At 36.7% G+C, this 26256-nt stretch overlaps 2 protein-coding genes across 7 annotated transcripts in view; both read right to left on the bottom strand.

Annotated features, from left to right (window-relative positions):
* Window positions 1–26256, bottom strand: part of LOC117330925 (protein kinase C delta type-like) — a 113762-nt gene that overhangs the window by 81444 nt on the left and 6062 nt on the right. For 3 of the 6 annotated variants that reach the window (XM_033889489.1, XM_033889494.1, XM_033889490.1), the window contains exon 2: window positions 18643–18830. The exons of 2 other annotated variants lie outside the window; for them this stretch is intronic. The gene's annotated coding sequence lies outside the window, so the exon portion shown is untranslated. Of the gene's footprint in view, window positions 1–3121; window positions 3415–18642; window positions 18831–26256 lie in introns of those variants that run through there. One more of the 6 variants, XM_033889492.1, reaches the window with a different exon arrangement.
* On the bottom strand, window positions 12576–14934 carry LOC117331236 (formin-2-like). The gene is made up of 2 exons (XM_033889835.1): window positions 14833–14934; window positions 12576–14486 (listed from the first exon to the last, which is right to left on the bottom strand). Exons 1-2 carry the CDS (start codon window positions 14932–14934, stop codon window positions 12576–12578), a joined length of 2013 nt encoding a protein of 670 aa, XP_033745726.1.

Below are 26256 nucleotides of genomic sequence, written 5' to 3'. Positions count from 1 at the left end.
CGTGCTCCAAACTTGCCAGCTATGGCTTGTAGTGTCATTTGACTGGACAAATAAAATATAAATTATAAATATTAATAATTGTTTTCCAATTGGTATGACAGTTTTCCCTTGTGTTTGAAAGAAAGTCTGCTAGAACTGCATGCGTTTCCCTGTCATTGCATTGAATTGTGGAAGTATGTTTTCAACATAATTTGGGATTCGGGGATTCAGGAGGTATTAACCTTTCAAATACTGCTCTGAAGCTTTTTCTCCCAAAGACATCATATTGAAAACTAGAATTTCGCATTTGTTTCTCAAGAGCAAAGCAGTTTTAGTTTACAAACCGTTTTGAAAACCAGGTTTAAACCATAAACCCAAACCTAAACCAGTTTATTTGCAACAAATTTGCCCTAAGATGTCTAGAATCGGACATATCCTCGAGACCAAAATCATAAACCTACCTTATATATCATTAAATCATTTTTTGTGAATTGATCAAATGAATACTATTCATGTACAGTATATGACAGTTTAGACTATATCAGCCCCTAAGTTTTTTGTGGGCCGCGGTGGCCGAGTGGTTAAGGTGTACCGACACTTTAACACTAGCCCTCCACCACTGGGTTGCGAGTTCGAAACCTACGTTGGGTAGTTGCCAGGTACTGACCGTAGGCCGGTGGTTTTTCTCCGGGTACTCCGGCTTTCCTCCACCTCCAAACCTGGCACATCCTTAAATGACATTGGCTATTAATAGGACATTAAACAAAAAAACAAACAAACAAAAGTCTTTTGTTATAAATGGCACCATACTAGATTATCTTCCCTAAGTTTGAAACCTCGAGACCAAAATCATAAAGCTCAATTTAATTTATAATTTTGATATTCTAGAGAAAAGTGGAAGTCTAGTAACCGTTGTAAATTCTCAAAATGAGAAATAAGATTGGTGATAACGGAGCCACAAGGTATATCAACAAACATTGACATGTCTGACTTCATATTACAAAATGAAATACTTCCAAATGAGATTGTGCTGTCATCATGACATTGATAAGAATATTGTAGCTGAATGAAACTTCGTATGGAGATATTGAAAAGACTGAATGCTTTAAAACAGTCATTGAAAATCCCTCTGCCACAAATTTTCCAAAGATATATTGCTATTCCAAGTACTTGTTTTCATGACAAAGATTTCATAAGTTCTACCTGATTTTTCATTAATGGTGTAACACGCACAAAGACGATCACAGAAGTATGTCTCGTCTTTTATGGAAACTCACAGCGAATGTGACTATCAAGTTGCCAACTGATGACCTCATTTCTAAGTAGAAAATGGCTTTTTTCCCTAAAAATGTCCTTTTTTCACATCAAGGAAGATTTTCAACATCTCTGATCTGTTGTTTGACTATCTATCCAATAACATCACAAAAAGTTTGGAGTAATTGAGAACCTGTTGTAAATCATTCTAAAAACACGTCTTTATTAGATGTGCAGTATTTGTCAACTTAAGACGATTTTGTTTAAGATTCAACGTGCCTCTTTATCAGGACCATTCTTAAAGGTCTTTCAGACACGTAATGCTATAAGGAATATTAAGTCATATTCCAAGGAATATATCATATGTATACCCAATTCTTCTGCCCTTCAACCACAATAACAAACAAAAATTACCGTAAAAACCCGTGTAATTTGCGCAGGTACTTTTTGGGGCTGAAAATGCTGGAAAAAACCATCTATCCGTATATTTTGCGAATGAAAAAATTTGACCAAAAACAATGTCCAGGAGGTCACGAAATCGATGTATGACAACAGTATTATAAATAAAAAAAGGAAAAAAAAACAGAAAAAGAAGAAAAAAAGGAAATGTCAGCTTTAAAAATTAAAAAAAAAATAAAATAAAAAAATTCTTAAATACAGTGCTCTTACATAACTGTTTCCCTAATGATAGATGTACCCACATTACCAATGGGAGTGGAATGTTGTCACAGCCTTTGAATGTCAATATGGCACAAAGCTAGAGACTGATGGAAATTAGGCTAGATACAGTAATGGTAGGCAGGTTTGTTTAATGAGCCGACTCTACATTCCTGAGGGTTGTAAAGCTACATTGAGGGCACCATTTAGCACTGTAACATGTGTAGGCTGACCCTGCGCAGATTGCTATAGTCAATATGGTGTACCTTATTCTGACATGGCCTAATGTTTGTAACCTGCTGCTATTGTTAATGGCAGATGAGAAGGTGATGGGAAAATATAGGGGGTGGGGGATATGGGGGGAGGGGTAGGGGGAGGGGGTAGGGGAGGGGAGGGGAGGAAGGGGGTTAGCAGGGAAGGGAAAATTCCTAAGACTTGTAGACAGTTCATAGCTTCCTGATTCGTAAGAAAATAGGTGAATATTATGTAATAATAATAAAAAAAAATCTCCTATCCACCTTTGTGTCAGAACCTATGAAATGAAAGCTTTATTAATTTAAAGAACCAATTAAGAAGTATGTTAATTAAAATATTAGTGTATAAAGGATAAGCATGTTGTACATCCCCCCTCTCCACCCCCCACCCCACCCCCCAAGAACAAGAAAGAAAATTGTGGAAATTTGTGTCAGATATAAAATATAGAAAAGCATTGATCACTAGTGGTGTCAGACAATTTAAACTTAAAAAGACGTTGAGCGAGATGTATTAATTCCTTTTTATCACAAATATACAAAATGAAGCATATTGTATAAATCTTCTGAAATTGTTTTGTATGAAGATGGAAATAGATCTTAACAACAGGAAGACACAAGATTTATGTAGGTCATACCTTTAAGATTGATAACACTTTTCTGTATCGCTATCACTTCAGCAAATTTAACAGATCTGTAATCTAATAATATGGAAAAAAAAAATTGAAAAAAAAAAATATATATGTATGCTTATATTTACTTATATTCATCCATGCATACCCCATATTTTTCTTTTATTTATATAGCCAACCATATCTTAGCAGGAAGTTTGGACCTACCTTACAAAAGAGGAAGCTACATTCATCTGTACTATATATAGCTGCATTGTCTCATAAACAATTACAACCCCTAATGAAAGTTAATTTTATACCACTACGAAGTGGAAAACACAAAAAACTTAATTCACTGCACATACTTACAGAATATAAGTAATTAATGCCTCGTCAGTGTAGGTTTATATCCATAGGAGATATCACACACCGCCAACATATATATATATATATATATATACACTTCAAAGTCTAGTAGAAAATGCTTCAGTGAAACTTGTTACCACAGCCGATTAAACTCCTCACAACACTGCTTCATCTGTGCTATGGACAGAGTTGGACCCAAAGAGCTGAAGAACTGAACATTTTCTGTTGTCGAAGTTTACCAAACATTCTGATGTCTATAGTTGTGAGGGAGCTTATACCAAGGAAGTCAGACTGGCTGTTACAACTACATACCGTGAGGGATTGTGTAAAATACAGACTGGCTTCACTATTACAGTCATTTACAAGAGTTACTTTGTCACATTTCACTGTAAAAAATTGGCCTGGTGTAAAATATAGACTGGCTATATGCTGTTACAATCATTTACAGGTGTTACCTGGTCTCATTTCACTGTGAAAAATCGGCCTGCTGTAAAATATAGACTGACTATGATGCTACAATCATTTACAAGTGTTACTTGGTCACATTTCACTGTGAAAAATTGGCCCGGTGTAAAATATAGTCTGGTTATATGCTTCGTCACATTTCACTATGCAACACTGTATTGGTACTGTGTAAAATATAGACTGGTTATTTTATTACAATCATTTGCAGGTGTTACATTGTCACATTTCACTGTGAAAAATTGGCCCGGTGTAAAATATAGTCTGGTTATACGCATGCTGTTAGTTATTTACAGATGCTACTTTGTCAAGATAGATTTTCATAAAAAGGTGGTGTGATAAAGCAGAACCGACTTTATGGTGATTCCTCACGCAGCTGGACACATTTTTACACCAACATCAATGTCTGACATCGATATATAAGTCATTTTAGACTTAATTCCTACCCTTTTATGATCATTACTTAGTTATGCGACATCCCTCTGACTGTCCATATACAATGCAGGTACATATTCCATACATGATCCAACCACAAGGTACTATATTCAATTTGTAAAACATCATCTGAATCAACAAATGCCTGCTGCCTTTAATAATCTATAATCAGTATCAAAATCTAGATTTACACTCTACACAATCAATGTATCAATGATTTTAGACACGGACTGAACCTTAGGTCACACAGTAAATCATAAACAAAGTCATCACACAGAGTACCCAATACCAGAGGCATTCTGTAAAACCTGGACTGGGCACATCAACACAACTCTTTACTGAATTTATCACCCTTTCAACATATATATGTACAACCCAAGTCTTGTTGAGATTTCTCTGTAGTAGCTGATGGTTACTACACTGAACAACATATGGGAGTTTGTAGTAGCTGGTGGCTACTTTATATAACAACATATGGGAATTTGTAGTAGATGGTGGTCACTTCACTGAACAACACATGGGAGGCCTGCTGCATGCTATTCAGAACAATTACAGTCCATGGACACAATCGTGACATCATATATAGGATAGCTAGTCCCTAATATCTCAGCTTCCATGAGAAATACAAACTGTCTTGAAAAAGGATCAAACACTCGCCTCAGATCTTTATAACTGAGGTTACATTGTCTGTTATTATATCAACTGAGCTATTATGGGCAGATCCAGTCTAAAACAAAAAGTTCTGGGATTAAACATTGTCAAATACACTAAAGTATACAAATTACCTGGTAACAAAAATTCATGTCCGATTGGCCCCCAGCTGGCTAGGTGAAAAGCAAGAGTGTTACCACTGTGCACCCAACCATGCAACCCCGGTTACTCATTGAATTACAGTTTATGAATGTCGTATTTAAAAAACAGTGACACAAAAAAAAAATATATCAATGTTTGAAACATTAGCATTTCAAAGTTCATCTATGACAAAAATGATCTACAGGATTTAAAGGTTAAATACTTTTACAATCATTTCTTCTCTGATTTTTGTTGTTATATGAAATCATAAAAGATGAATATTTTAAAATCTAATCAATCAAGAATATATTTAAAAAGTGTTTTTCTTTCCTGTAAATGTCAATACCTCTTTTCATTATTATGTATATACACAATGTATATATAAAAGAATGTACATCAGACAAACACTTTTATTCACATCAGACATCGGGCATAATCACATCAGACGTCGGGCATATTCACATCAGATGTCAGACATATTAACATCAGATGTCCGACATATTCACATCAGATGTCCGACATATTCACATCAGATGTCCGACATATTCACATCAGATGACCGACATATTCACATCAGATGACTGACATATTCACATCAGATGACTGACATATTCACATCAGAGGACTGACATATTTACATCAGATGACAGACATATTTCCATCAGATGACTGACATATTCACATCAGATGACTGACATATTCACATCAGATGACTGACATATTCACATCAGATGACTGACATATTCACATCAGATGACTGACATATTCACATCAGATGACTGACATATTCACATCAGATGACTGACATATTTACATCAGATGACTGACATATTTACATCAGATGACTGACATATTCACATCAGATGACTGACATATTCACATCAGATGACTACATCAGATGACTGACATATTCACATCAGATGACTGACATATTTCCATCAGATGTCCGACATATTCACATCAGATGACTGACATATTCACATCAGAGGACTGACATATTTACATCAGATGACTGACATATTCACATCAGATGACTGACATATTCACATCAGATGACTGACATATTCACATCAGAGGACTGACATATTTACATCAGATGTCTGACATATTCACATCAGATGACTGACATATTCACATCAGATGACTGACATATTCACATCAGAGGACAGACATATTCACATCAGATGACTGACATATTCACATCAGATGACTGACATATTTACATGTCATATTTTTACATCAGACTTATTTACAAACAGAAGATTAAAAATTTACCCATAAATTTATGCTTGACATTTAATTTCCTTCACGGTATTCAGATTTTAAATATCTCGAAGTCATATTTCAATTCTATCTTGAATACATCTCGAAGTCATATTTCAATTCTACCTTGACTTAAAATCACATTAAAATATGATGTAATTGATAATTTTGTCTGTAATAGAATGGAGATGTCACCAAGTAAGTTTACTAGTGAAATAATTCTTGTCTATAAGTCTCAGGTAAAACCGTATCAACCATTTAATGATCGGAGAAATATTATAGATTTGTAAGTCATTACTATTTACTGTAAGTCTAACTTAATTGAGCTATACCTTGGTAGAACCACTCCAAACTGTATTCTGTAATCAAGTAATAAGTAATAATCATCGGACTGTGTAGGTATCAAGTCCTCGATAACAGAAACAAGCTGAGGGTTAGAAAATAAAGAATATCACTCCGAGAAGTCCTGGATAACAGAAACAAGATAATTCAACGAATTACAGTCCCCCACCGGGTTGTTATCTCGAGATCCAATAGCAATGAGTGTGAATCTCGAGATGCAATAAGGTCATGTATTTTCTTCAATGTATTGAATAGTGTAGGAGATAGAGCCCGGACAAGCTTTTTCTTTAATGTAGGTCAGAGGTCAAAATATAGGTTACAGTGACCCGGTTTTTGTACGCGACACACCGCCTTCCCACAAGGAACCATACTACCAAGTATTAAGTTCTAGTCCTTTATAGTGTAGGAGATAGAGCCCGGACAAACTTTTACTTTAATGTAGGTCAGAGGTCAAAATATAGCAAAATAAAGGTCACAGTGACCCGGTTTTTGTACACGACACACCGCCTTCCCACAAGGAACCATACTACCAAGTATTAAGTTCTAGTCCTTTATAGTGTAGGAGATAGAGCCCGGACAAACTTTTACTTTAATGTAGGTCAGAGGTCAAAATATAGCAAAATAAAGGTCACAGTGACCCGGTTTTGGTACGCGACACACCGCCTTCCCACAAGGAACCATACTACCAAGTATTAAGTTCTAGTCCTTTATAGTGTAGAAGATAGAGCCCGGACAAACTTTTACTTTAATGTAGGTCAGAGGTCAAGAAATAGCAAAATATAGGTCACATTGACCCGGTTTTTGTACGCGACACACTGCCTTCCCACAGAGAACAATACTACTAAGTATTAAGTTCTAGTCCTTTATAGTGTAGGAGATAGAGCCCGGACAAGCTTTTTCTTTAATGTAGGTCAGAGGTCAAAATATAGGTCACAGTGACCCGGTTTTTGTATGCGACACACCGCCTTCCCACAGGGAACCCACACACTAAGTATGAAGTTCCAGTGTCTTATAGTATGGGAGATAGAGCCCGGACAAATAGTGTGCGGAAGGACGGACGGACGGACGGACACAACGCAAACCTATAGTCCCCCCCGGATTCCGGTGGGGGACTAACAAGCTGAGGGTTAGAAAATAAAGAATATCACCCCGAGTATTGAAGATTTCTTCATCATGTCCTCAAGGTAGGGGAAGATTATTATTCTCACATTACTTTATTGATGCACGGTCCAATTGTTTAATAATGATCAGCTAGCTTCAATAGTAGACGTGTGCAAAAGAAATTCCATTTAACTTCAAGATACAAGCATGTGCTATCTGTAATACCTAGAGGTTGAAAGAGAAATCTCGAACAGGTGAAATGGGACACAAGTTTGTAAATGATCGGATAAAACAGGGATCTGGGTATTAGATCCAGGGGACATAACTCTTGGCACATAGCTGTGCCGATTTCGCACTGCATCAATTATGATGTTAGTGGCACATCTGTATTCATCATATATAATAATATACTTGGACAATTATACAAGATTGCTTTTTAATTATAAAATTCTCTTGGATGTATTTTTCATTTATTTTCATTTTGAATTAAATTTCTCATGGTTTTTGCACAATAATTAGAAAACTGTCCGTCTAGGATAAATTACAAGTTTATATAATTAGTACTTTTTCTTTTCAATGGTACAAATTTAAAATTTATGTTGATCTAAGTACTGGTAGATCTTCTTGTACTTTTATATAAGTATTTAAAAGAAAGATACAAGGGGAGATAATCCAGTAAAAAACCTGTTTGTAAATCGAGATCCAGCTGTCCTACAATTAGGCCACTTTTTGCCAGTAACCAAGGTGGCCAGCTGCAAATTAATAGAGCTGGACTCGACAGTATTTCTGAACCAGGATTTCTACATTAGACAAGCATTGAAATAGTTTAGACTACAATTTGTCTTTTTTTAAATATTCCAAATATAATGTTTCGCATATATATAAACATGTCTTATTTGAAATGTAAACAAATTGTATATCCTGTTTACCTTAAAAACATGTGGTGTAACATTTTGAACTCACAAGGGACATCAGCTGAGTTTATAGGCGTAATGTAGTAATGATCACCTTTAATTTACTTGAAGTGCCGAAGGCCGATAAGAAAGTGTTTTACACCTGTTGTCCTCGTTAAGGGTAACACAGCTAACACTCCGCACACAGGTAATCAAGCGTAAACAGTGACCTGAATTTTAACCTGATACCTGTGTAACTGCTGAAGAAGAAGCTTAACACAACAAAAAATCAAAAGGTATGTCTAAGTTCTGAAATGATTTCTGAAAATACATTATTCAAATTAATACATGATTACCAAATTTAAATATCGATTGGTTTTAATATTTAACAAAAGAAATAAAATATATGTATAAATATATACATATAACTTCTGCAATGGTCAAATAGTTTTAAGAAATCAAGGTGACAATGCCCGGTTGGTAACTGAACATTTTAAGACTATTTAACCCCGAGAATGTACATATATACTCAGTTTTATTTACACAGTTAAAGCCATCTCCCAACAATTGTATATACACACCTGGGCTGATCTGAGCTTAATAAAAACATGGGAGGGAATGAAGAAAAAGTTACTTTTCAGTCCACGATTTACAACCAGTCGCCACGACACTTACCACAATCCATGAAACTATTTCCGTCAATTTTTAAGTCTTTTATAAATAAAACTGATGCATAGAATGTTTACAAACATAGACCATTCAAACAGAGAACACGTACGAGAACCATACCGAACTGTTTATACGGACGTTGGATCATCCCCTTCCGTATAGACAACACCAATGTTATTTGGTAATGTATAGCCTATAACTACCCTCTAATCAGCAGAAATAACATCACAACAGCATCACTGACAAGTTTTAGAAAAAAACGAAACAGCAGTACGTGGTCTGAAGCATCACTGACAAGTCCTACAAGGACAAAACAGCTGTATGATGTCCCTAGCATCACTGACAAGTCTAAGAAGGACAAAACAGCTGTATCATGTCCCTAACATAACTGACGAGTCCTAGAAGGATGGAACAGCTTTACAATGTCCGTAACATAACTGACGAGTCCTAGAAGGACGGAACAGCTTTACAATGTCCCAAACATTACTGACGAGTCCTAGAAGGACGGAACAGCTTTACAATGTCCGTAACATCACTGACGAGTCCTACAAGGACGGAACAGCTTTACAATGTCCCTAACATCACTGACGAGTCCTACAAGGACGGAACAGCTTTATATTTACAATATGACGGTATCTATTACTGTATTTGTAGTGAAGGTGCTCTTGATTTGTGTGACTTTTTACTACCTTGACAATATGTGCGTCCCCTACATTCTAGGCCATGTTTTCCAAAATGCCAATCCTTCAGAGTTTAACAAACAACATTTCATTTCTGTCATAATAAACCCGTTACACATCCCTATCGTCAACATTGTCACCTCTCCATTTAATTATAGCCCTGCGTGAAGGGCATGTACCTATATATCATCTTTCACAGGTAGTTTAAATCATATTATCTAAAACCTAATTGCATTACTTCCATGTGATGTATCTATACCATATATGGTATTGATTTCGGAATAGGTGATGCCTCGATCGTCACCAGCGCAATTCTCCGCGGGCATACCAGCTGTTTGTCCACGGCCTGCTCATGACCTCTGTCTAACAACCCTTGGGGTTTTTCAAACCTGGTTAATTAATCCATGAACAATTTGTTTCTGGACAAATGACAATATTTTAATTTCCTTTATTACATTTCTATAAACACATATAGCACTCAATGTATTATTATGACGTCAAAGATATCGTAAGACTGAAATATGTAGTGAGAATTTAAAAATAAAAACTTTATGTTGATTTTTTTACACATTTGTGTGCCATTTTGGTTCAATTTTTTTAATGAAAATACAACATCTGCTTCATTTGAATGTAAAGATTGTTTCATTTGACTTAAGTTGTGACCCGTTATATAACACAGGCCCTGAAACAGTACATTACCTTCTTGACCTCTTATATATACCCAAAACACAGGCCCTGAAACAGTAATCTATACCCAAATCACAGGCCCTGAAACAGTACAGTATCTATACCCAAAACACAGGCCCTGAAACTGTACAGTATTTTCTTGAACTATTATTATATATATATATATATATACCCAAAACACAGGCCCTGAAACAGTATCTTCCTGACCTGTTATGTATACCATATATACCCAAATCACAGGCCCTGAAACAGTACAGTAGCTATACCCAAAACACAGGCCCTGAAACTGTACAGTATTTTCTTGAACTATTATTATATATATATATATATACCCAAAACACAGGCCCTGAAACTGTATCTTCCTGACCTGTTATGTATACCATATACACAGGCCCTGAAACAGTACAGTATCTATACCCAAAACACAGGCCCTGAAACTGTACAGTATTTTCTTGAACTATTATTATATATATATATATATACCCAAAACACAGGCCCTGAAACAGTATCTTCCTGACCTGTTATGTATACCATATATACCCAAATCACAGGCCCTGAAACAGTACAGTATCTATACCCAAAACACAGGCCCTGAAACTGTACAGTATTTTCTTGAACTATTATTATATATATATATATATACCCAAAACACAGGCCCTGAAACTGTATCTTCCTGACCTGTTATGTATACCATATACACAGGCTCTGAAACAGTACACTTCTCGCTCAGTGTAATTGTGGTTGTACAATTCTATCCAAAAATTAAGTTAATGTTTTCCAAAGTGGGTCCAGGATTTTACCATAGAAGTACAACCTGCCTTGGTTATTCTTACTTGAAAGACTTGGCGTGTACATGTACATACAGCAGCTGTGTATATACAGTGATACTAAAACTCCCATCTCCCGTTCTTCAAACAACCTCAAACCTGACCAATCAGATCTGCTATTGCTTTGGAACATACACATGCTGTTGAGCTATCACTGGGTAAACTGATGAAACAATTTCAGATTTATTAAATGTCACACACCCGGCCCACAGATCAGAGGTGTGAATAATACAGCCATTACAGGAAAAATTAAAAAATATATATCTTCAAACAAAGTACAATAGCATGATATATATTCACATAAGTCACATGACCTAGTGAGTACAGAAACAAATGTCTGGCTTGATTTCTCAGTTAGAATGATTTATTGAAATTGGAAATATGGAAATATCAATTGTAGATTGTTAGTTCATTCCCAGGAAATATACAAATGTCTTGAGCATGACTAGTTGTAATTCATTGCCCTTTCGCACGGAAACTTTCATTCAAAATTCTGTCTCCCTCCAAATCATCACATAACGAACACTTTCATCATCCCCAATATTTGTGACTCATGATCCAAGTGAAGGCAACAAGTATTATTATATACCCAGCAATAAGCCCATGTCTGGTAATAAGCCTACCCATGTCTACACAGATGTATATATCTGACAATAAGCCCATGTCTGGTAATAAGCCCAACCATGTCTACAATGATGTATTTATCTGACAATAAGCCCGTGTCTGGTAATAAGTACTGTATTTATCTGACAATAAGCCCATGTCTGGTAATAAGCCAACCCAATTGTCTATTAGTAGTTCCACAGTGTAGATTTATGAAAAGAAAACCCAACAAATGTTATTCAATATTCTACCCAGTTCTTGTTTCAAATGTTGAAATCATAATTTATCTGACAAACTCATTTCTGAAAACATTTTCAGAAAAGTTAAGGTTAGCATAAAATGCTTCATCATTCTGAAAACAATATCGGATTAAAATGGTTGTCAATCAACTACTTGAATGACTCAAGAGGTGATATAGCCGTCACATTCAGATTTACGATATGAACGATAAGACAGCCAGGAAGAGCATAGGTCGCAATAAAATAACAAAAAATCAATGAACACTATAAATCTGTCTTAGATAAGTCTGTAAGCATGTTGTAGAAATAGTTTTACTGAATAATTTACCTTACTAGACTTTTTTGTACCAACCTTCAGCGCCATGTTATCTTCACTGGTAACTTGTAATCCCTTCAAATGTATGACGTCGTGTAGCTCCATATTCATTTGTGCATTACTGTTCATACTTCTATTTCAAATGACATTATCTCAAACATATGACCTTTATCAGTTTGTCCCCTGGGACTGAAGTCTTAACCAGTTTGTCCCCAGAGGTTGTTGATCTCTTTACCAATTTTTCTCCTGAGGCAAAAGTTATCTTTTCCAGTTTGTCCCCTGGAACTGGTGATGTCTTTACCAGTTTGTCCCCATGGACTGGCGATGTCTTTACTAGTTTGTGCCCTGGGACTGGTGATGTCTTTACTAGTTTGTCCCCTGGGACTGGTGATTTCTTTACCAGTTGGTCCCCTGGGACTGGTGATGTCTTTACCAGTTTGTCCCCAGGGACTGGTGATGTCTTTACCAGTTTGTCCCCATGGACTGGCGATGTCTTTACTAGTTTGTGCCCTGGGACTGGTGATGTCTTTACTAGTTTGTCCCCTGGGACTGGTGATTTCTTTACCAGTTTGACCCCTGGGACTGGTGATGTCTTTACCAGTTTGACCCCTGGGACTGGTGATGTCTTTATCAGTTTGTCCCCTGGGACTGGTGATGTCTTTACTAGTTTGTCCCCTGGGACTGGTGATGTCTTTACCTGTTTGTCCCCTGGGACTGGTGATGTCTTTACCAGTTTGTCCCCTTGGGCTGGTGATGTCTTTACCAGTTGGTCCCCTGGGACTGGTGATGTCTTTACTAGTTTGTCCCCTGGGACTGGTGATGTCTTTACTAGTTTGTCCCCTGGGGATAGTGATGTATTTACCAGTTTGTCCCCTGGGGCTGGTGATGTCTTTACTAGTTTGTCCCCTGGGGCTGGTGATGTCTTTACCAGTTTGTCCCCTGGGGCTGGTGATGTATTTACCAGTTTGTTCCCTGGGGCTGGTGATGTCTTTACCAGTTTGTCCCCTGGGGCTGGTGATGTCTTTACCAGTTTGTCCCCTGGGGCTGGTGATGTCTTTACCAGTTTGTCCCCTGGGGCTGAAGTCTTTACCAGTGTGTCCCCTGGGACTGGTGATGTCTTTACCAGTTTGTCCCCTTGTGTTGGTGATGTCTTTACCAGTTTGTCCCCTGGGGCTGAAGTCTTTACCAGTGTGTCCCCTGGGACTGGTGATGTCTTTACCAGTTTGTCCCCTTGTGTTGGTGATGTCTTTACCAGTTTGTCCCCTGGGGCTGATGATGTATTTACCAATTTGTTCCCTGGGGCTGGTGATGTCTTTACCAGTTTGTCCCCTGGGGCTGGTGATGTCTTTACCAGTTTGTCCCCTGGGGCTGAAGTCTTTACCAGTGTGTCCCCTGGGACTGGTGATGTCTTTACCAGTTTGTCCCCTTGTGTTGGTGATGTCTTTACCAGTTTGTCCCCTGGGGCTGGTGATGTCTTTATCAGTTTGTCCCCTGGGGCTGGTGATGTTGTTATCAGTTTGTCCCCTGGGGCTGGTGATGTCTTTATCAGTTTGTCCCCTGGGGCTGGTGATGTCGTTATCAGTTTGTCCCCTGGGGCTGGTGATGTCTTTACCAGTTTGTCCCCTGGGGCTGGTGATGTCGTTATCAGTTTGTCCCCTGGGGCTGGTGATGTCTTTACTAGTTTGTCCCCTGGGACTGGTGATGGCTTTACTAGTTTGTCCCCAGGGACTGGTGATGGCTTTACCAGTTTGTCCCCTGGGACTGGTGATGGCTTTACTAGTTTGTCCCCTGGGACTGGTGATGGCTTTACCAGTTTGTCCCCTGGGACTGGTGATGGCTTTACCAGTTTGTCCCCTGGGGCTGCTGATGTCTTTACCAGTTTGTCCCCTGGGGCTGGTGAAGTCGTTATCAGTTTGTCCCCTGGGGCTGGTGATGTCTTTACTAGTTTGTCCCCTGGGACTGGTGATGGCTTTACTAGTTTGTCCCCTGGGACTGGTGATGGCTTTACTAGTTTGTCCCCTGGGACTGGTGATGGCTTTACCAGTTTGTCCCCTTGGGGCTGGTGATGTCTTTACCAGTTTGTCCCCTGGGGCTGGTGATGTCTTTACTAGTTTGTCCCCTGGGGCTGGTGATGTCTTTACCAGTTGGTCCCCAGGGACTGGTGATGTCTTTACCAGTTTGTCCCCTGGGGCTGGTGATGTCTTTACTAGTTTGTCCCCTGGGGCTGGTGATGTCTTTACCAGTTTGTCCCCTGGGGCTGGTAATGTCTTTACTAGTTTGTCCCCTCGGGCTTGTGATGTCTTTATCAGTTTGTACCCTGGGGCTGGTGATGTCTTTACCAGTTTGTCCCCTGGGGATAGTGATGTCTATATCAGTTTGTCCCCTGGGACTGGTGATGTCTTTACCAGTTTGTCCCCTGGGACTGGTGATATCTTTACCAGTTTGTCCCCTGGGGCTGGTGATGTCTTTACCAGTTTGTCCCCAGGGACTGGTGATGTCTTTACCATCTTTCCCCAGGGTATGTAGTATATTTACAGGTCCGCTGTGTCAGCCACAGGATTAGTTACTAAGCGATAGTCTGAAGTGCCATCTCTCACTGTTTGACATTTCCATACGAATGCCTTTATTATTGGAAAGTATGTAGAATCAACCAGAAACCTTCTTGTGTTTGTAAATGCTGCAGTAACAGTAATTCAGAATTCATAGGTAACTGAATTTGTCTGGTAATACGCCAACCCATGCCTATCAGAGTTCATCAATAATGCAAACAAAAGCTATTTCAATAAGTCCCCTCCCCGACTTTGAGTCCAAGTTTATGTGTCCGCCTCATGGGCTTATTACAGGACTGATATGGTATCACGTAATCTTATACGTTTCATCATATATTCATTGAAACTAAGCTTACATACCTGTCAACAGGAAAAAAATAAAATAAAAACTTATTGGGTTCTGGTGTGGGGGCGGTGGGGTGAGTGGTGTGTCAGTCACATCATATTACCAAGATTGACAGAAACTGACATTGGTGAGTCAGTCACATCACATTACCAAGATTGACAGAAACTGACATTGGTGAGTCAGTCACATCATATATTACCAAGATTGACAGAAATTAACATTGGTTAGTCAGTCACATCATATATTACCAAGATTGACAGAAATTGACATTGGTGAGTCATTCACATCATATATTACCAAGATTGACAGAAATTGACATTGGTTAGTCAGTCACATCACATTACCAAGATTGACAGAAATTGACATTGGTTAGTCAGTCACATCACATTACCAAGATTGACAGAAATTGACATTGGTGAGTCAGTCACATCATATATTACCAAGATTGACAGAAACTGACATTGGTGAGTCAGTCACATCATATATTACCAAGATTGACAGAAATTAACATTGGTTAGTCAGTCACATCACATTACCAAGATTGACAGAAATTGACATTGGTGAGTCAGTCACATCATATTACCAAGATTGACAGAAATTGACATTGGTGAGTCATTCACATCATATATTACCAAGATTGACAGAAATTGACATTGGTGAGTCATTCACATCATATATTACCAAGATTGACAGAAATTGACATTGGTGAGTCAGTCACATCATATTACCAAGATTGACAGAAATTGACAGAGTCTGATTCAGATAAAGTCTAGTTATATATTACAACCTTTCTTTAAAATACTGAACATAAAAGGTTCGTGCCATCTAGTAGTCTCTATATATGGACAGTCTCTTATAATTAGAACATCTTAAAACTTCCATGTCATTCAAATAGGTTGTAATCGTTTCTATGTAGAAGATGCCTCTCCGGGCGACAATGATATACCTTAAGTCATTTGCTCAGACGAGTATGTGGCGGTATTATTATCTTGAGTTTTATCGAAAAATAGTCATGAAGACCAACAACAGTCTGCAGGTGCCATTTTGTATCAGGAAAACTTCATTATACTAGAATTCACAGCCGATATTATAGAGTGACAGCTAACCTCACTGTAAACAGCAGGCTGGCACTGATGCTCCAACATGATTTTACAATATTACATCACTATGCCACAGAGAATTATGCAAAGACATATAATCACAGTGTTTGAATGCTAACTGTAATAATTCAGGAAGGAAAATTACGCTCAAACATGACTTTACGATATTACATCACTATGCCACAGAGAATTATGCAAAGACATATATATAATCACAGTGTTTGAATGCTAACTGTAATAATTCAGGAAGGAAAATTAGGATGGGATGACTTCCTGTAATTTTACACTATCTATCCATTTAGCCCATACCTGGTAATAAACCCAACCTTGTCTAGTCACAGTTTAGTAACAAGAGATCCCAAATGGATATTGCGCCCACCATTGAATTATCTATATCAGTCAAATGAAAGACCTGATCTTTTCTGTTGTTTTATCTTCTTTCACTCTTCCTTCAAAACATTTAATAGCTTTAAATTTATAAAACACTATATAACAGTAACAATCTTCAATTGTCAAATAAAATACAAGAAGGCCGCTTGTCAGCCATGTTGTATGCATAACTAGGAACCAAGGGAAACCTACATATGAAATTAGAGAATCCCTAAAGTACTTTTTGAGATATTGCGGTAAAAATCTTCAATTGTCAAAATCCAAGATGGCTGCCTGTGTGCCATTTTGTTCTCTTATCGGTCCCAAACTGTAATATTCACAACTAGGGACCAATGGAAACCTACATATGATATTTGAGAAATATTAGTACCTTCAATTGTTGCAATCCAAGATTACCACCTGTTCGCGATGTTGTTTTCTGATCGATTCAAAAATACAATATGCACAAGTAGGGACAAAGGGGAACTTACGTATGAAATTTGAGAAAGATCCTTTCAGTACTTTCCGAGAAAAAAATGATAACAAACTTCAATTGTCAAAATCCAAGATGGCCGCCTGTTGACCATATTGTTCTTGGATCGGTCAAAAAATGCAATGTGCATAACTAGGAATCAAGGGGAACTTACATATGAAATTTGAGAAAGATCCTTTCAGTATTTTCTGAGAAATAGCGATAACAAGACTTGTTTAGGGAGGAACGGACCACGGATAGACGCATGGCGATTTGATCATCAGGGCTAAGTCGTTCAAAATGTGATCAGGCTAACAGTTTAACAACAATTTTAAAATCTGAGTAAAATAATTTCTAGTAAAACAAACTTAACAAACTTTTATAAAACTACAACACTCGTCCGTCTCTTCCTACCTGCCTATTTCAAGAAATTTTGAAGTAATGGAAAAATGAAATTTTCACTAATCGAGTGATTAAGCTAATTACCCTATATGGACATCTGGGTCCAGATGGTGAGCTAGAAATGCTGCCAAGTGCTATTTGATAGTCTTTACTTCCAAAGTTTACGTGTAGCTCCCTCAGCCCTCATGATAATTATGGTACTGTTAATCCACAAAACCTTTTACCATAATATTTCCTTAACCTGAGCATTTGCTATAGAAAAGAATTGTTTTTTTTTTTTAATATTTTGGTAACTTTGTACATGTGTTATTCTGCAATCAAACAAAGATGTTGTTATCCGAGAATTCATTGAATTATACGATCTCCGATCTCCATGTAATGCATTGTAAACATGTAAACACAATATACACTTTGCCTCAAGACCTTCGGCTATTAACACAATTAAGGCCAGGTATTGCAGTAGAGCTTACCATGCCGTATCAAGTTCTACCTGGAATGTGATAGAATGACTAAAGCAAAATCCATGACTGTTCACAGGCGAACTGAAGCCGAGTTTTATCCAACAGCACATTGATAGAACCAAGCAAATAAATGGTCATTGTGCTAGAATAAAGCATTAAGGGACATTATGGATCAACAACCACAACTTGATCAACAATTCATACAGTGACCCACTTCAATGAAAAAAGTTTGTGTATGATTATTGAGGCTATATACAGCTATATGTGCCTGTCCGTACCTTGTCACTTAAGCCCCAAGTTAAAATACTGGTACATGTACATGCATTTAGTCATGAACACATTCTAAATTCTAGCTAACACAACCCCAACCAGGAAGACATTTTTGTGATCCATATCATTAGACAAGAACGGCTTTAGAAAATTATGAATTCTTTCCTACATGCCTGCTTATTCAAATACCAATAAAACACAGGTAAAAAACAATATTAAGACAGGTGTATATTTACCTAGACCTACCTTGCCCTCCTCGAGCTTCCACTGGAGTAAAATGTTCTGTCACATGTACTTTTTTTAATAATAGCACAATAGTTGAGGAGAATGTTGATTTCTACTTCTCGTTGCAGCCAGGACGTGTATATAAATCCAAACACAGCCTTGTACAGGTTACCTGACGTTCTACCTGACAGATTCTCGTTAAGTCTCACCTGTACACAGAAAATGACGGAAGTGAATACCTATAGTCTAGTATAGGTGTTCATTGTAATCTCGCCTAGACTTGGCTAGAATGTATATTGTGTATATCTGGGTAGATGTAATGTAGGTATAATATCAGCTATTTTTAGCTACGCCTATCACAGCCAGTTGACCTGTGGTAAAGTTTACAATAGGTGACACACAGATTTTTTTTTTTTTAAATAAACATTTTCTGACGCAGTTGAATTTTTTTTCTTTTACTGATCATTTCAACTGTAAGATGCTTGAATTAGAATTTTAATTTAGATTGAATAAACAATATATTCTATTAAATTTAAGCTGAAAATTTGGTTAAGTTAACAAGCCTTCACACACCTGAGTACAGGTGTTAAATATGGTTCAGCTGTCGTGTTGATGGCTAATTCATAATTACGATAACTATTGAAGTCTAACATGAATTCCATGATACGACAATAACGTAGATATATCAACCACAGCCAAGACAGATAGGTTCCGGATATCATTGTAATTATAATGATATTTATAGAAACTAGACTATATATCAAGGATATGTAATATTATATAAGGCCTTTGTAAAACGTTCTGGCTATATGGTCGTAATAGCGGACATAAAACCTGTCAAAAAAAAAAATAGAAATAAATGTTCTGTCTACCAGTACTGAATCAAGAGGGAAATCTAATTAAAGTTTCGAAGATTTTGTGTCCCACAATTAAGGTTAAAAACATATGTGGAACAAGTCTGTAACAGAAACCTCACTAGGGTACATTAAGCTCCCAGACCGGATACCCTAGAACTCTAAATAAATTTGTAATACACAGTGAATTGTTAATTAAAATGGGCACTTTAAATATCCTGGAAATATGTTAAGTTCAAAACATCTCAAAGATGATTAAATACAAGAATTACATACATATGTCTCCCTGTCCTGCTTTTCCAGTAAGTAAGTTTTAGCAAACTTGGACACCAAAAATTACATGTATTAATTACACATGTTGATTATAGTAAGTTTTAGCAAACCTGGACAACAATCCAATTTCTCTTGTAAACAGCCATATGTAATTTCTTCAGTAATATTCAGACTACACAGAAGTGGAAAAAATAATGTTTACGAATATGTAATAATGAAATACAGTCACTGACCAACGCATCAGCAAGATCAAATGCCTGAATAATTTTATGTACAGTTTGATAATGATATATGATATTTATAAATAATAAATAATAAATATGATATTCCCAATGATTGATAATGCACACAGATTGTGGAAATGATCTAAATATATACAGCGATATTATCTGATGCCTGTGCTTGTTATAGATCTATATACATATAAATATATATATATGCATGTCTGATACTCAGTGCTATTCACCAACAGCTTACAGATACTGTACATACAAAAGTCATTTACGACTTTTTTCACAATAAAATGCATATTATTTTACCATCTCATAACAACATTTAAACAATATTGATTATAATCTGTAAAAACATATTAGAAACTATTACGGTATTCAAATTATGACTTAAAACTCCTTAAGATAAGTCTCAGAATGATAACAATGCTAAATATCTAAACAAACTGTCCCATTGGTATCATTGCTAATCATGCGATAACAATATCCTATTCATGATTCATAAATAAATCTCTCCAATTACGTTTCCATTGAATTGCTAATTAGATTTATGCTACCTCCCACACATCCATATACCTTACCTGTATGAGGAGCACCTGTTTTACAGATAGCCAATCAGAATTGTCGATTATTTATATACATGTAGTTACTTTATTGATGTTCAATTAGTTCAAATTTAGTTTTCAATGACGATCTGTCCAGAACGTTTGATAAGGAATAATAGTCACATTTATTGCTAACTCCTGAACAATAATCTAATCCTACATCCTATCGGCATTCATACAGGATATGTGTTCACTAGGATTTAGAAGTATATTCTATCGGCATTCATATAGGATATGAGTCTATACTAGGATTTAGAGGTGTATCCCATGGCCAGTGGCATTCATACAGGACATGAGTCCATTAAGTTTTAGAAATATTTAATATTGGCATTCACACAGGATATAAGTCTATACTAGGATTTAGAAATATATCCTTTCCATTCATACAGGATATATGAGTCCACTAGGATTCAGAAGTATATTCTATCGGCATTCATACAGGATATGAGTAAACTAGGATTTAGACGTATATCATATTGGAATTTTTAGAAGTATATTCTATTGGCATTCGTACAGGATATGAGTCTATACTAGGATTTAGAAGTACATCTGTATCTCACAGTGGGCTTATATTTTAGAACAAACAAATATAATATTGTTTAAAAGACAGGCCAGAAAAGCAGGAAACATCACGATATTTCCCTGTATCCTGATATTTACATAACCTGTAATAATACCAACAGGGAATACTGTGTCAATATCAACATTTACCATATCTTCAACTATTATGTTTTCCGAGTGGAATTAATCAAGTTTCCTGTAGTAATGTTTATATAGTAAGTATTGAGTGTTGTCAGATTTAACATAGTACAGCTAGTTGTCAGCTGAAAATGATTATCAAAATGTTATTTTTTCATATTTGATGACAAACTACAAACTAATGGTATTTACATGGATCAAATACCTGTTTTTTAAGGTCCTGGTCTAATTTAGACAGTATAAAATATTAATGGTTGTCAGTACATAGGGATGCCCTTTAATACTTATGGATGATTTTTCTTAATCAGAGCTGTCTTATGACATTCATAGTCAACTGTCCTGTGGCATTCATAGTCAACTGTCCTGTGGCATTCATAGTCAACAGTCCTGCAGCATTCATAGTCAACTGTCCTATGGCATTTCATAGTCAACTGTCCTATGGCATTCATAGTCAACTGTCATTCATAGTCAACTGTCCTATGGCATTTATAATCAACTGTCATATGGCATTCATAATCAAAACTGTCCTATCATATTCATAATCAAAACTGTCCTATCATATTCATAATCATAGCTGTCCAAGCTATGCCACTCATAGTCAGAACTGTCCTGCGATATTAACATTTAGGAGTCTATAATATGGCATTCATAATAAGGACTGTCCTATATGGCAGTTATAATCAGGACAAGCTACAAAGATGGCTCACAGTAAACATTATGACAATGTTCCTGATTGCCTACGCTTGCTGTAAGACGAGTATAACTATACCGTAATAGGTGTCTGATAATTCTAGATTAGCCACACCAAGTCAACATTACATCAATAGCCATAAATCTCGCCACTACAAAAGGTCTGAACGAATATTAATCTACGACAATATTTAATGAAGTCTCTAAACATCATATAGAATCTAGCCTACAAAGGCTCCAGTACATTCACCCCAACGCAAGGTTATTTAAACAAAACCAGGAGGAAAACTGAATTTCTGAATGAAAAAACTGTTTATATAAGATGATAAAAATTTCTGTGATGAAGATTGACAAATTGATTCAAGCTGACCTTCAGTATGTCAGACAATTTTTCTCTCAGAAAAAAAATGTAATCATGCAAAATCAGGACAGACACAGAGGCAGATAAATAGACAGACATCAGGAGGGTCAACAATTCTGTGCTTGTGAGATTGAATGTCGGAGGATGTTGTTTACTCGACTGGATTAATTATCATAACCTTGTGACATCAAATCAAATTATTTAATCTATATAGTTTATTCTCAACATTACTTGGAAGCAGTCAAAAAGGCAGAGTAACTTCCCCTGACAGAAATTTTCCTTGATTGGCTTTTTATTACATATGGAAGTCCAGAATGATTAGAATTTTATTATGTATTTCCTTCAATATTATCAGTGTTTTTAATGTACAGTGACTTCAGTAAATTCCTGATAGTTTTATATAAGAAAGCATTTTATTAGTTTAGAAAACTGATTTCAAAACAAAAATGATGTAGCAAAATTTTCAAATATTTTAAAGCAAGCATACTGAGTATTACTTAAGCAATACACATCCCCTAGAAAACTCCCCCCTCCCATAAGACGGCAAAGTGACCATGACCTTAATAAAAAAAAAAACGTTGAAACTCAATTTAAACTTCCCCGCAATATTAGTCCTTTAATATCTATCAAGTTTGATCAAAATCCCTCACAGAATAAAGCCGGTAGAGCACTGACAATAGATTTTCTTAAAATAGTAAGAGTGACCTTGACCTTGAGCCAACAGCCCTGAAACTTGAACTTGTCAGATATTATAGTCATTTGTATTCATATGCAGTCCCTCAAGGAATGAAGCCGCTATAGTGCTAACAAAAGATTTTCTAAAGATAACAAGTGACCTTGACCTTAACCCAAACCCAAACTTGTCAGAGATATATGATTATAGTCCTTTGAATCCGTGCAAAGTTTGATCAAATTCCCTCTAGGAATGAAGCCGCTCGAGTGCTGTACAAGACAGATACAGATGAAAACTATAGTTCTCCCTCGTTTCACCAGTAAAGGACTAATAAACTTCATGAGACAAAAGAAGTTTCATTAGTAAATATGACTGATTATGTACTAAAATTTATCATTAAAGCTACAACAACAATAAAACAGTAAGTCTTGTCAAGTTTATTACCTAATAGATCAATTGTGTTGCACAGCAAGATGGAAGCATGTAGGATCAATCCATGAACTTGTCAAGTGCTCTACAACTTTCTATATAAAGCTAAGACTAATTAGTACTAGAATAATGCTCCAATATTCCCATCTATTGGTACAGCTAGTATCTTCAACATATTCGTACAGCTAGTATCTTCAACATATTGGTACAGTTAGTATCCTAAAAGTATTGGTATGGTACGTACGACAGATGGTAGATATAGACAGGTGCTAGTTATAGACAGGGGGTAGGTATAGACATGTACAGGTGATAGATATAGACAGGGGGTAGATATAGACAGGGGGTAGATATAGACAGGTGCTAGTTATAGACAGGGGGTAGGTATAGACAGGTGATAGTTATAGACAGGTGGGGTAGTTATATAGACAGGTGATAGTTAACCAGGGGTGGTAGTATGACAGGTGATAGATATAGACAGGGGGTAGACGGTGAGTAGTAGACAGGTGGTAGTTATAGACAGGTGATAGATATAGACAGGTGGTAGTTATAGACATTTGGTAGTTATAGACAGGTGATAGATATAGACAGGTGGTAGTTATAGACATTTGGTAGTTATAGACAGGTGGTAGTTATAGACAGGTGGTAGTTATAGACAGGTTGTAGTTAAAGACAGGTGGTAGTTATAGACAGGTGATAGTTATAGACAGGTGATAGATATAGACAGGTGGTAGTTATAGACATTTGGTAGTTATAGACAGGTGGTAGTTATAGACAGGTGGTAGTTATAGACAGGTTGTAGTTAAAGACAGGTAGTAGTTATAGAAAGGTGGTAGTTATAGACAGTTGGTAGTTATAGACAGGTTGTAGTTAAAGACAGGTAGTAGTTATAGACAGGTGGTAGTTATAGACAGTTGGTAGTTATAGACAGGTGGTAGTTATAGACAGGTGATAGTTATAGACAGGTTGTAGTTAAGGACAGGTGGGTAGTTATAGACAGGTGGTAGTTATAGACAGGTGGTAGTTATAGACAGGTGATAGTTATAGACAGTTGGTAGTTATACACAGGTTGTAGTTATAGACAGGTGGTAGATATAGACAGGTGGTAGTTATACACAGGTGATAGATGCAGTATTCTATAAAATACAGACATATTTTACAAGTTTGCTTTTGCAGCACAAAATTTACCAAGTATATATCTTTTACAATCACTTCAAAGCTTCCATCTGACTCAGATTACTGAGCATCAAGTCATCTGACGCAAAATTCAAACAAATCAATGAGTATCCGACGATGTTGATCCAGACGACAAACCTGAAAGTGACCATGCATTCTGATCAGGAAATGTGAATGACAGTTATAGCTGACAGCCGTAGCAGGATCTATATATATGATCCGGAGGGATTAAGTATTTGAGTGTATCAATAATGAAGGTACAGCTCTCGTGTCCATTACTGAAATACAAGTGTCATTATAAATCTGCAGTTATTGTTCATGATTCTGTCAATGAAAACATTTTAATAGATTGAATTCATCAGACAACCAATCAATATACTGTAACTTTACCATCTTTTGAAATTATAGTTATGATCCCTATATACAAGGCATGTGTTTTGAAATTTGTAATAGTACATCATGATTAAACAGATACCAACCTGAGCCGGTTTGTGTTTCTCAATTTCTCGAGAAGCTGAGAAACAGACAGATCTGTGCTGTCAGGGTTGTGTCCTTGGGCAAGACACTTTATCCTAATTGCTCTGAATGGCATGCAACAGATTTTCTGTTTGTTGTTCAGTGAGTTAGTCACCAACTACTACAAGGAGACCCCACCTCAAAATGACTCTGGCTGTTCATGAGGCGATAAACTCAGCAAAAAAACCAACACACTGACCCCAAAATGAATTCTATCATTCGAACTTGTTTTTGCCTAGTTGTAAAAAAAACCCTCAGTTATCCTGACTAGAATTTACAACATCTTCATTGGCCATTTATTAATCATATTTTAGGGTTGGTCAAGTCATTGATGTAATAAAACAAATCACCCTCTAGGCTTCATATGAACTATATTGTGGTAATACTGCTTCAAACTATCTTTATTAAATTGACCAATCATATTCAATATTACATCTCGAAAGAATTTAATTATGGTCATTTTTTATTTGAATTTGTTTAACAATTTTTTTCAAATGCTCAAATGAATCACTTTACTTAGACCATATGTAAACATACAGTAGATTTCTATATATATATACTGAATCATTATTGGTTTAGTATTGTTTAATGCCCTATCATGATCAACAGCTAAGGTCATTTATGGACAGCCTCCATTGTGTGCAAGATACATATGTGTGGTGTATGCATGTGTGTTTTTGGAGGCTGTGGTATGTTTATGTTAATCTCCTTGTAATAGCACTGAACTGGTGCTAACTTTATAGTGCTACCTCACTGAAGTATACTACCATACCGAAGACACCCGGCAGGACACCCCACTCGGTCACATTATACTGACAACAGGCAAACCAGTTATCTCACTCCAAAAAATGCTGAGAGCTAAGTAGGAGTAGCAACTACCATTTTTATAGACTCTGGTATGTCTCGGCCAGGGGACATAGCCCAAAGCCTTCCTCACGAGGCAAACACTCAACTAAAGGCCAAAAGTGAGGCACTGTCAATGGAGGCATTAGGAAGAAGTAAATAATATTAAAAAGAGAAAAGATACGATCCCAGATTTAGTCGCCTCTCGAAATCATGCAATGGGGGAAGCAGGTAAAATTCTTTCGCCCTACCTACAGGGCAGCCGTTAATACAGATAATCTAAAATCTG

The sequence above is a fragment of the Pecten maximus genome, chromosome 7 (genome assembly GCF_902652985.1).
Source record: "Pecten maximus chromosome 7, xPecMax1.1, whole genome shotgun sequence".
Lineage (NCBI taxonomy): Eukaryota > Metazoa > Mollusca > Bivalvia > Pectinida > Pectinidae > Pecten > Pecten maximus.
Note: the sequence above shows the minus strand (reverse complement) of the source record. Positions and strands in the feature narration are given on the sequence as shown.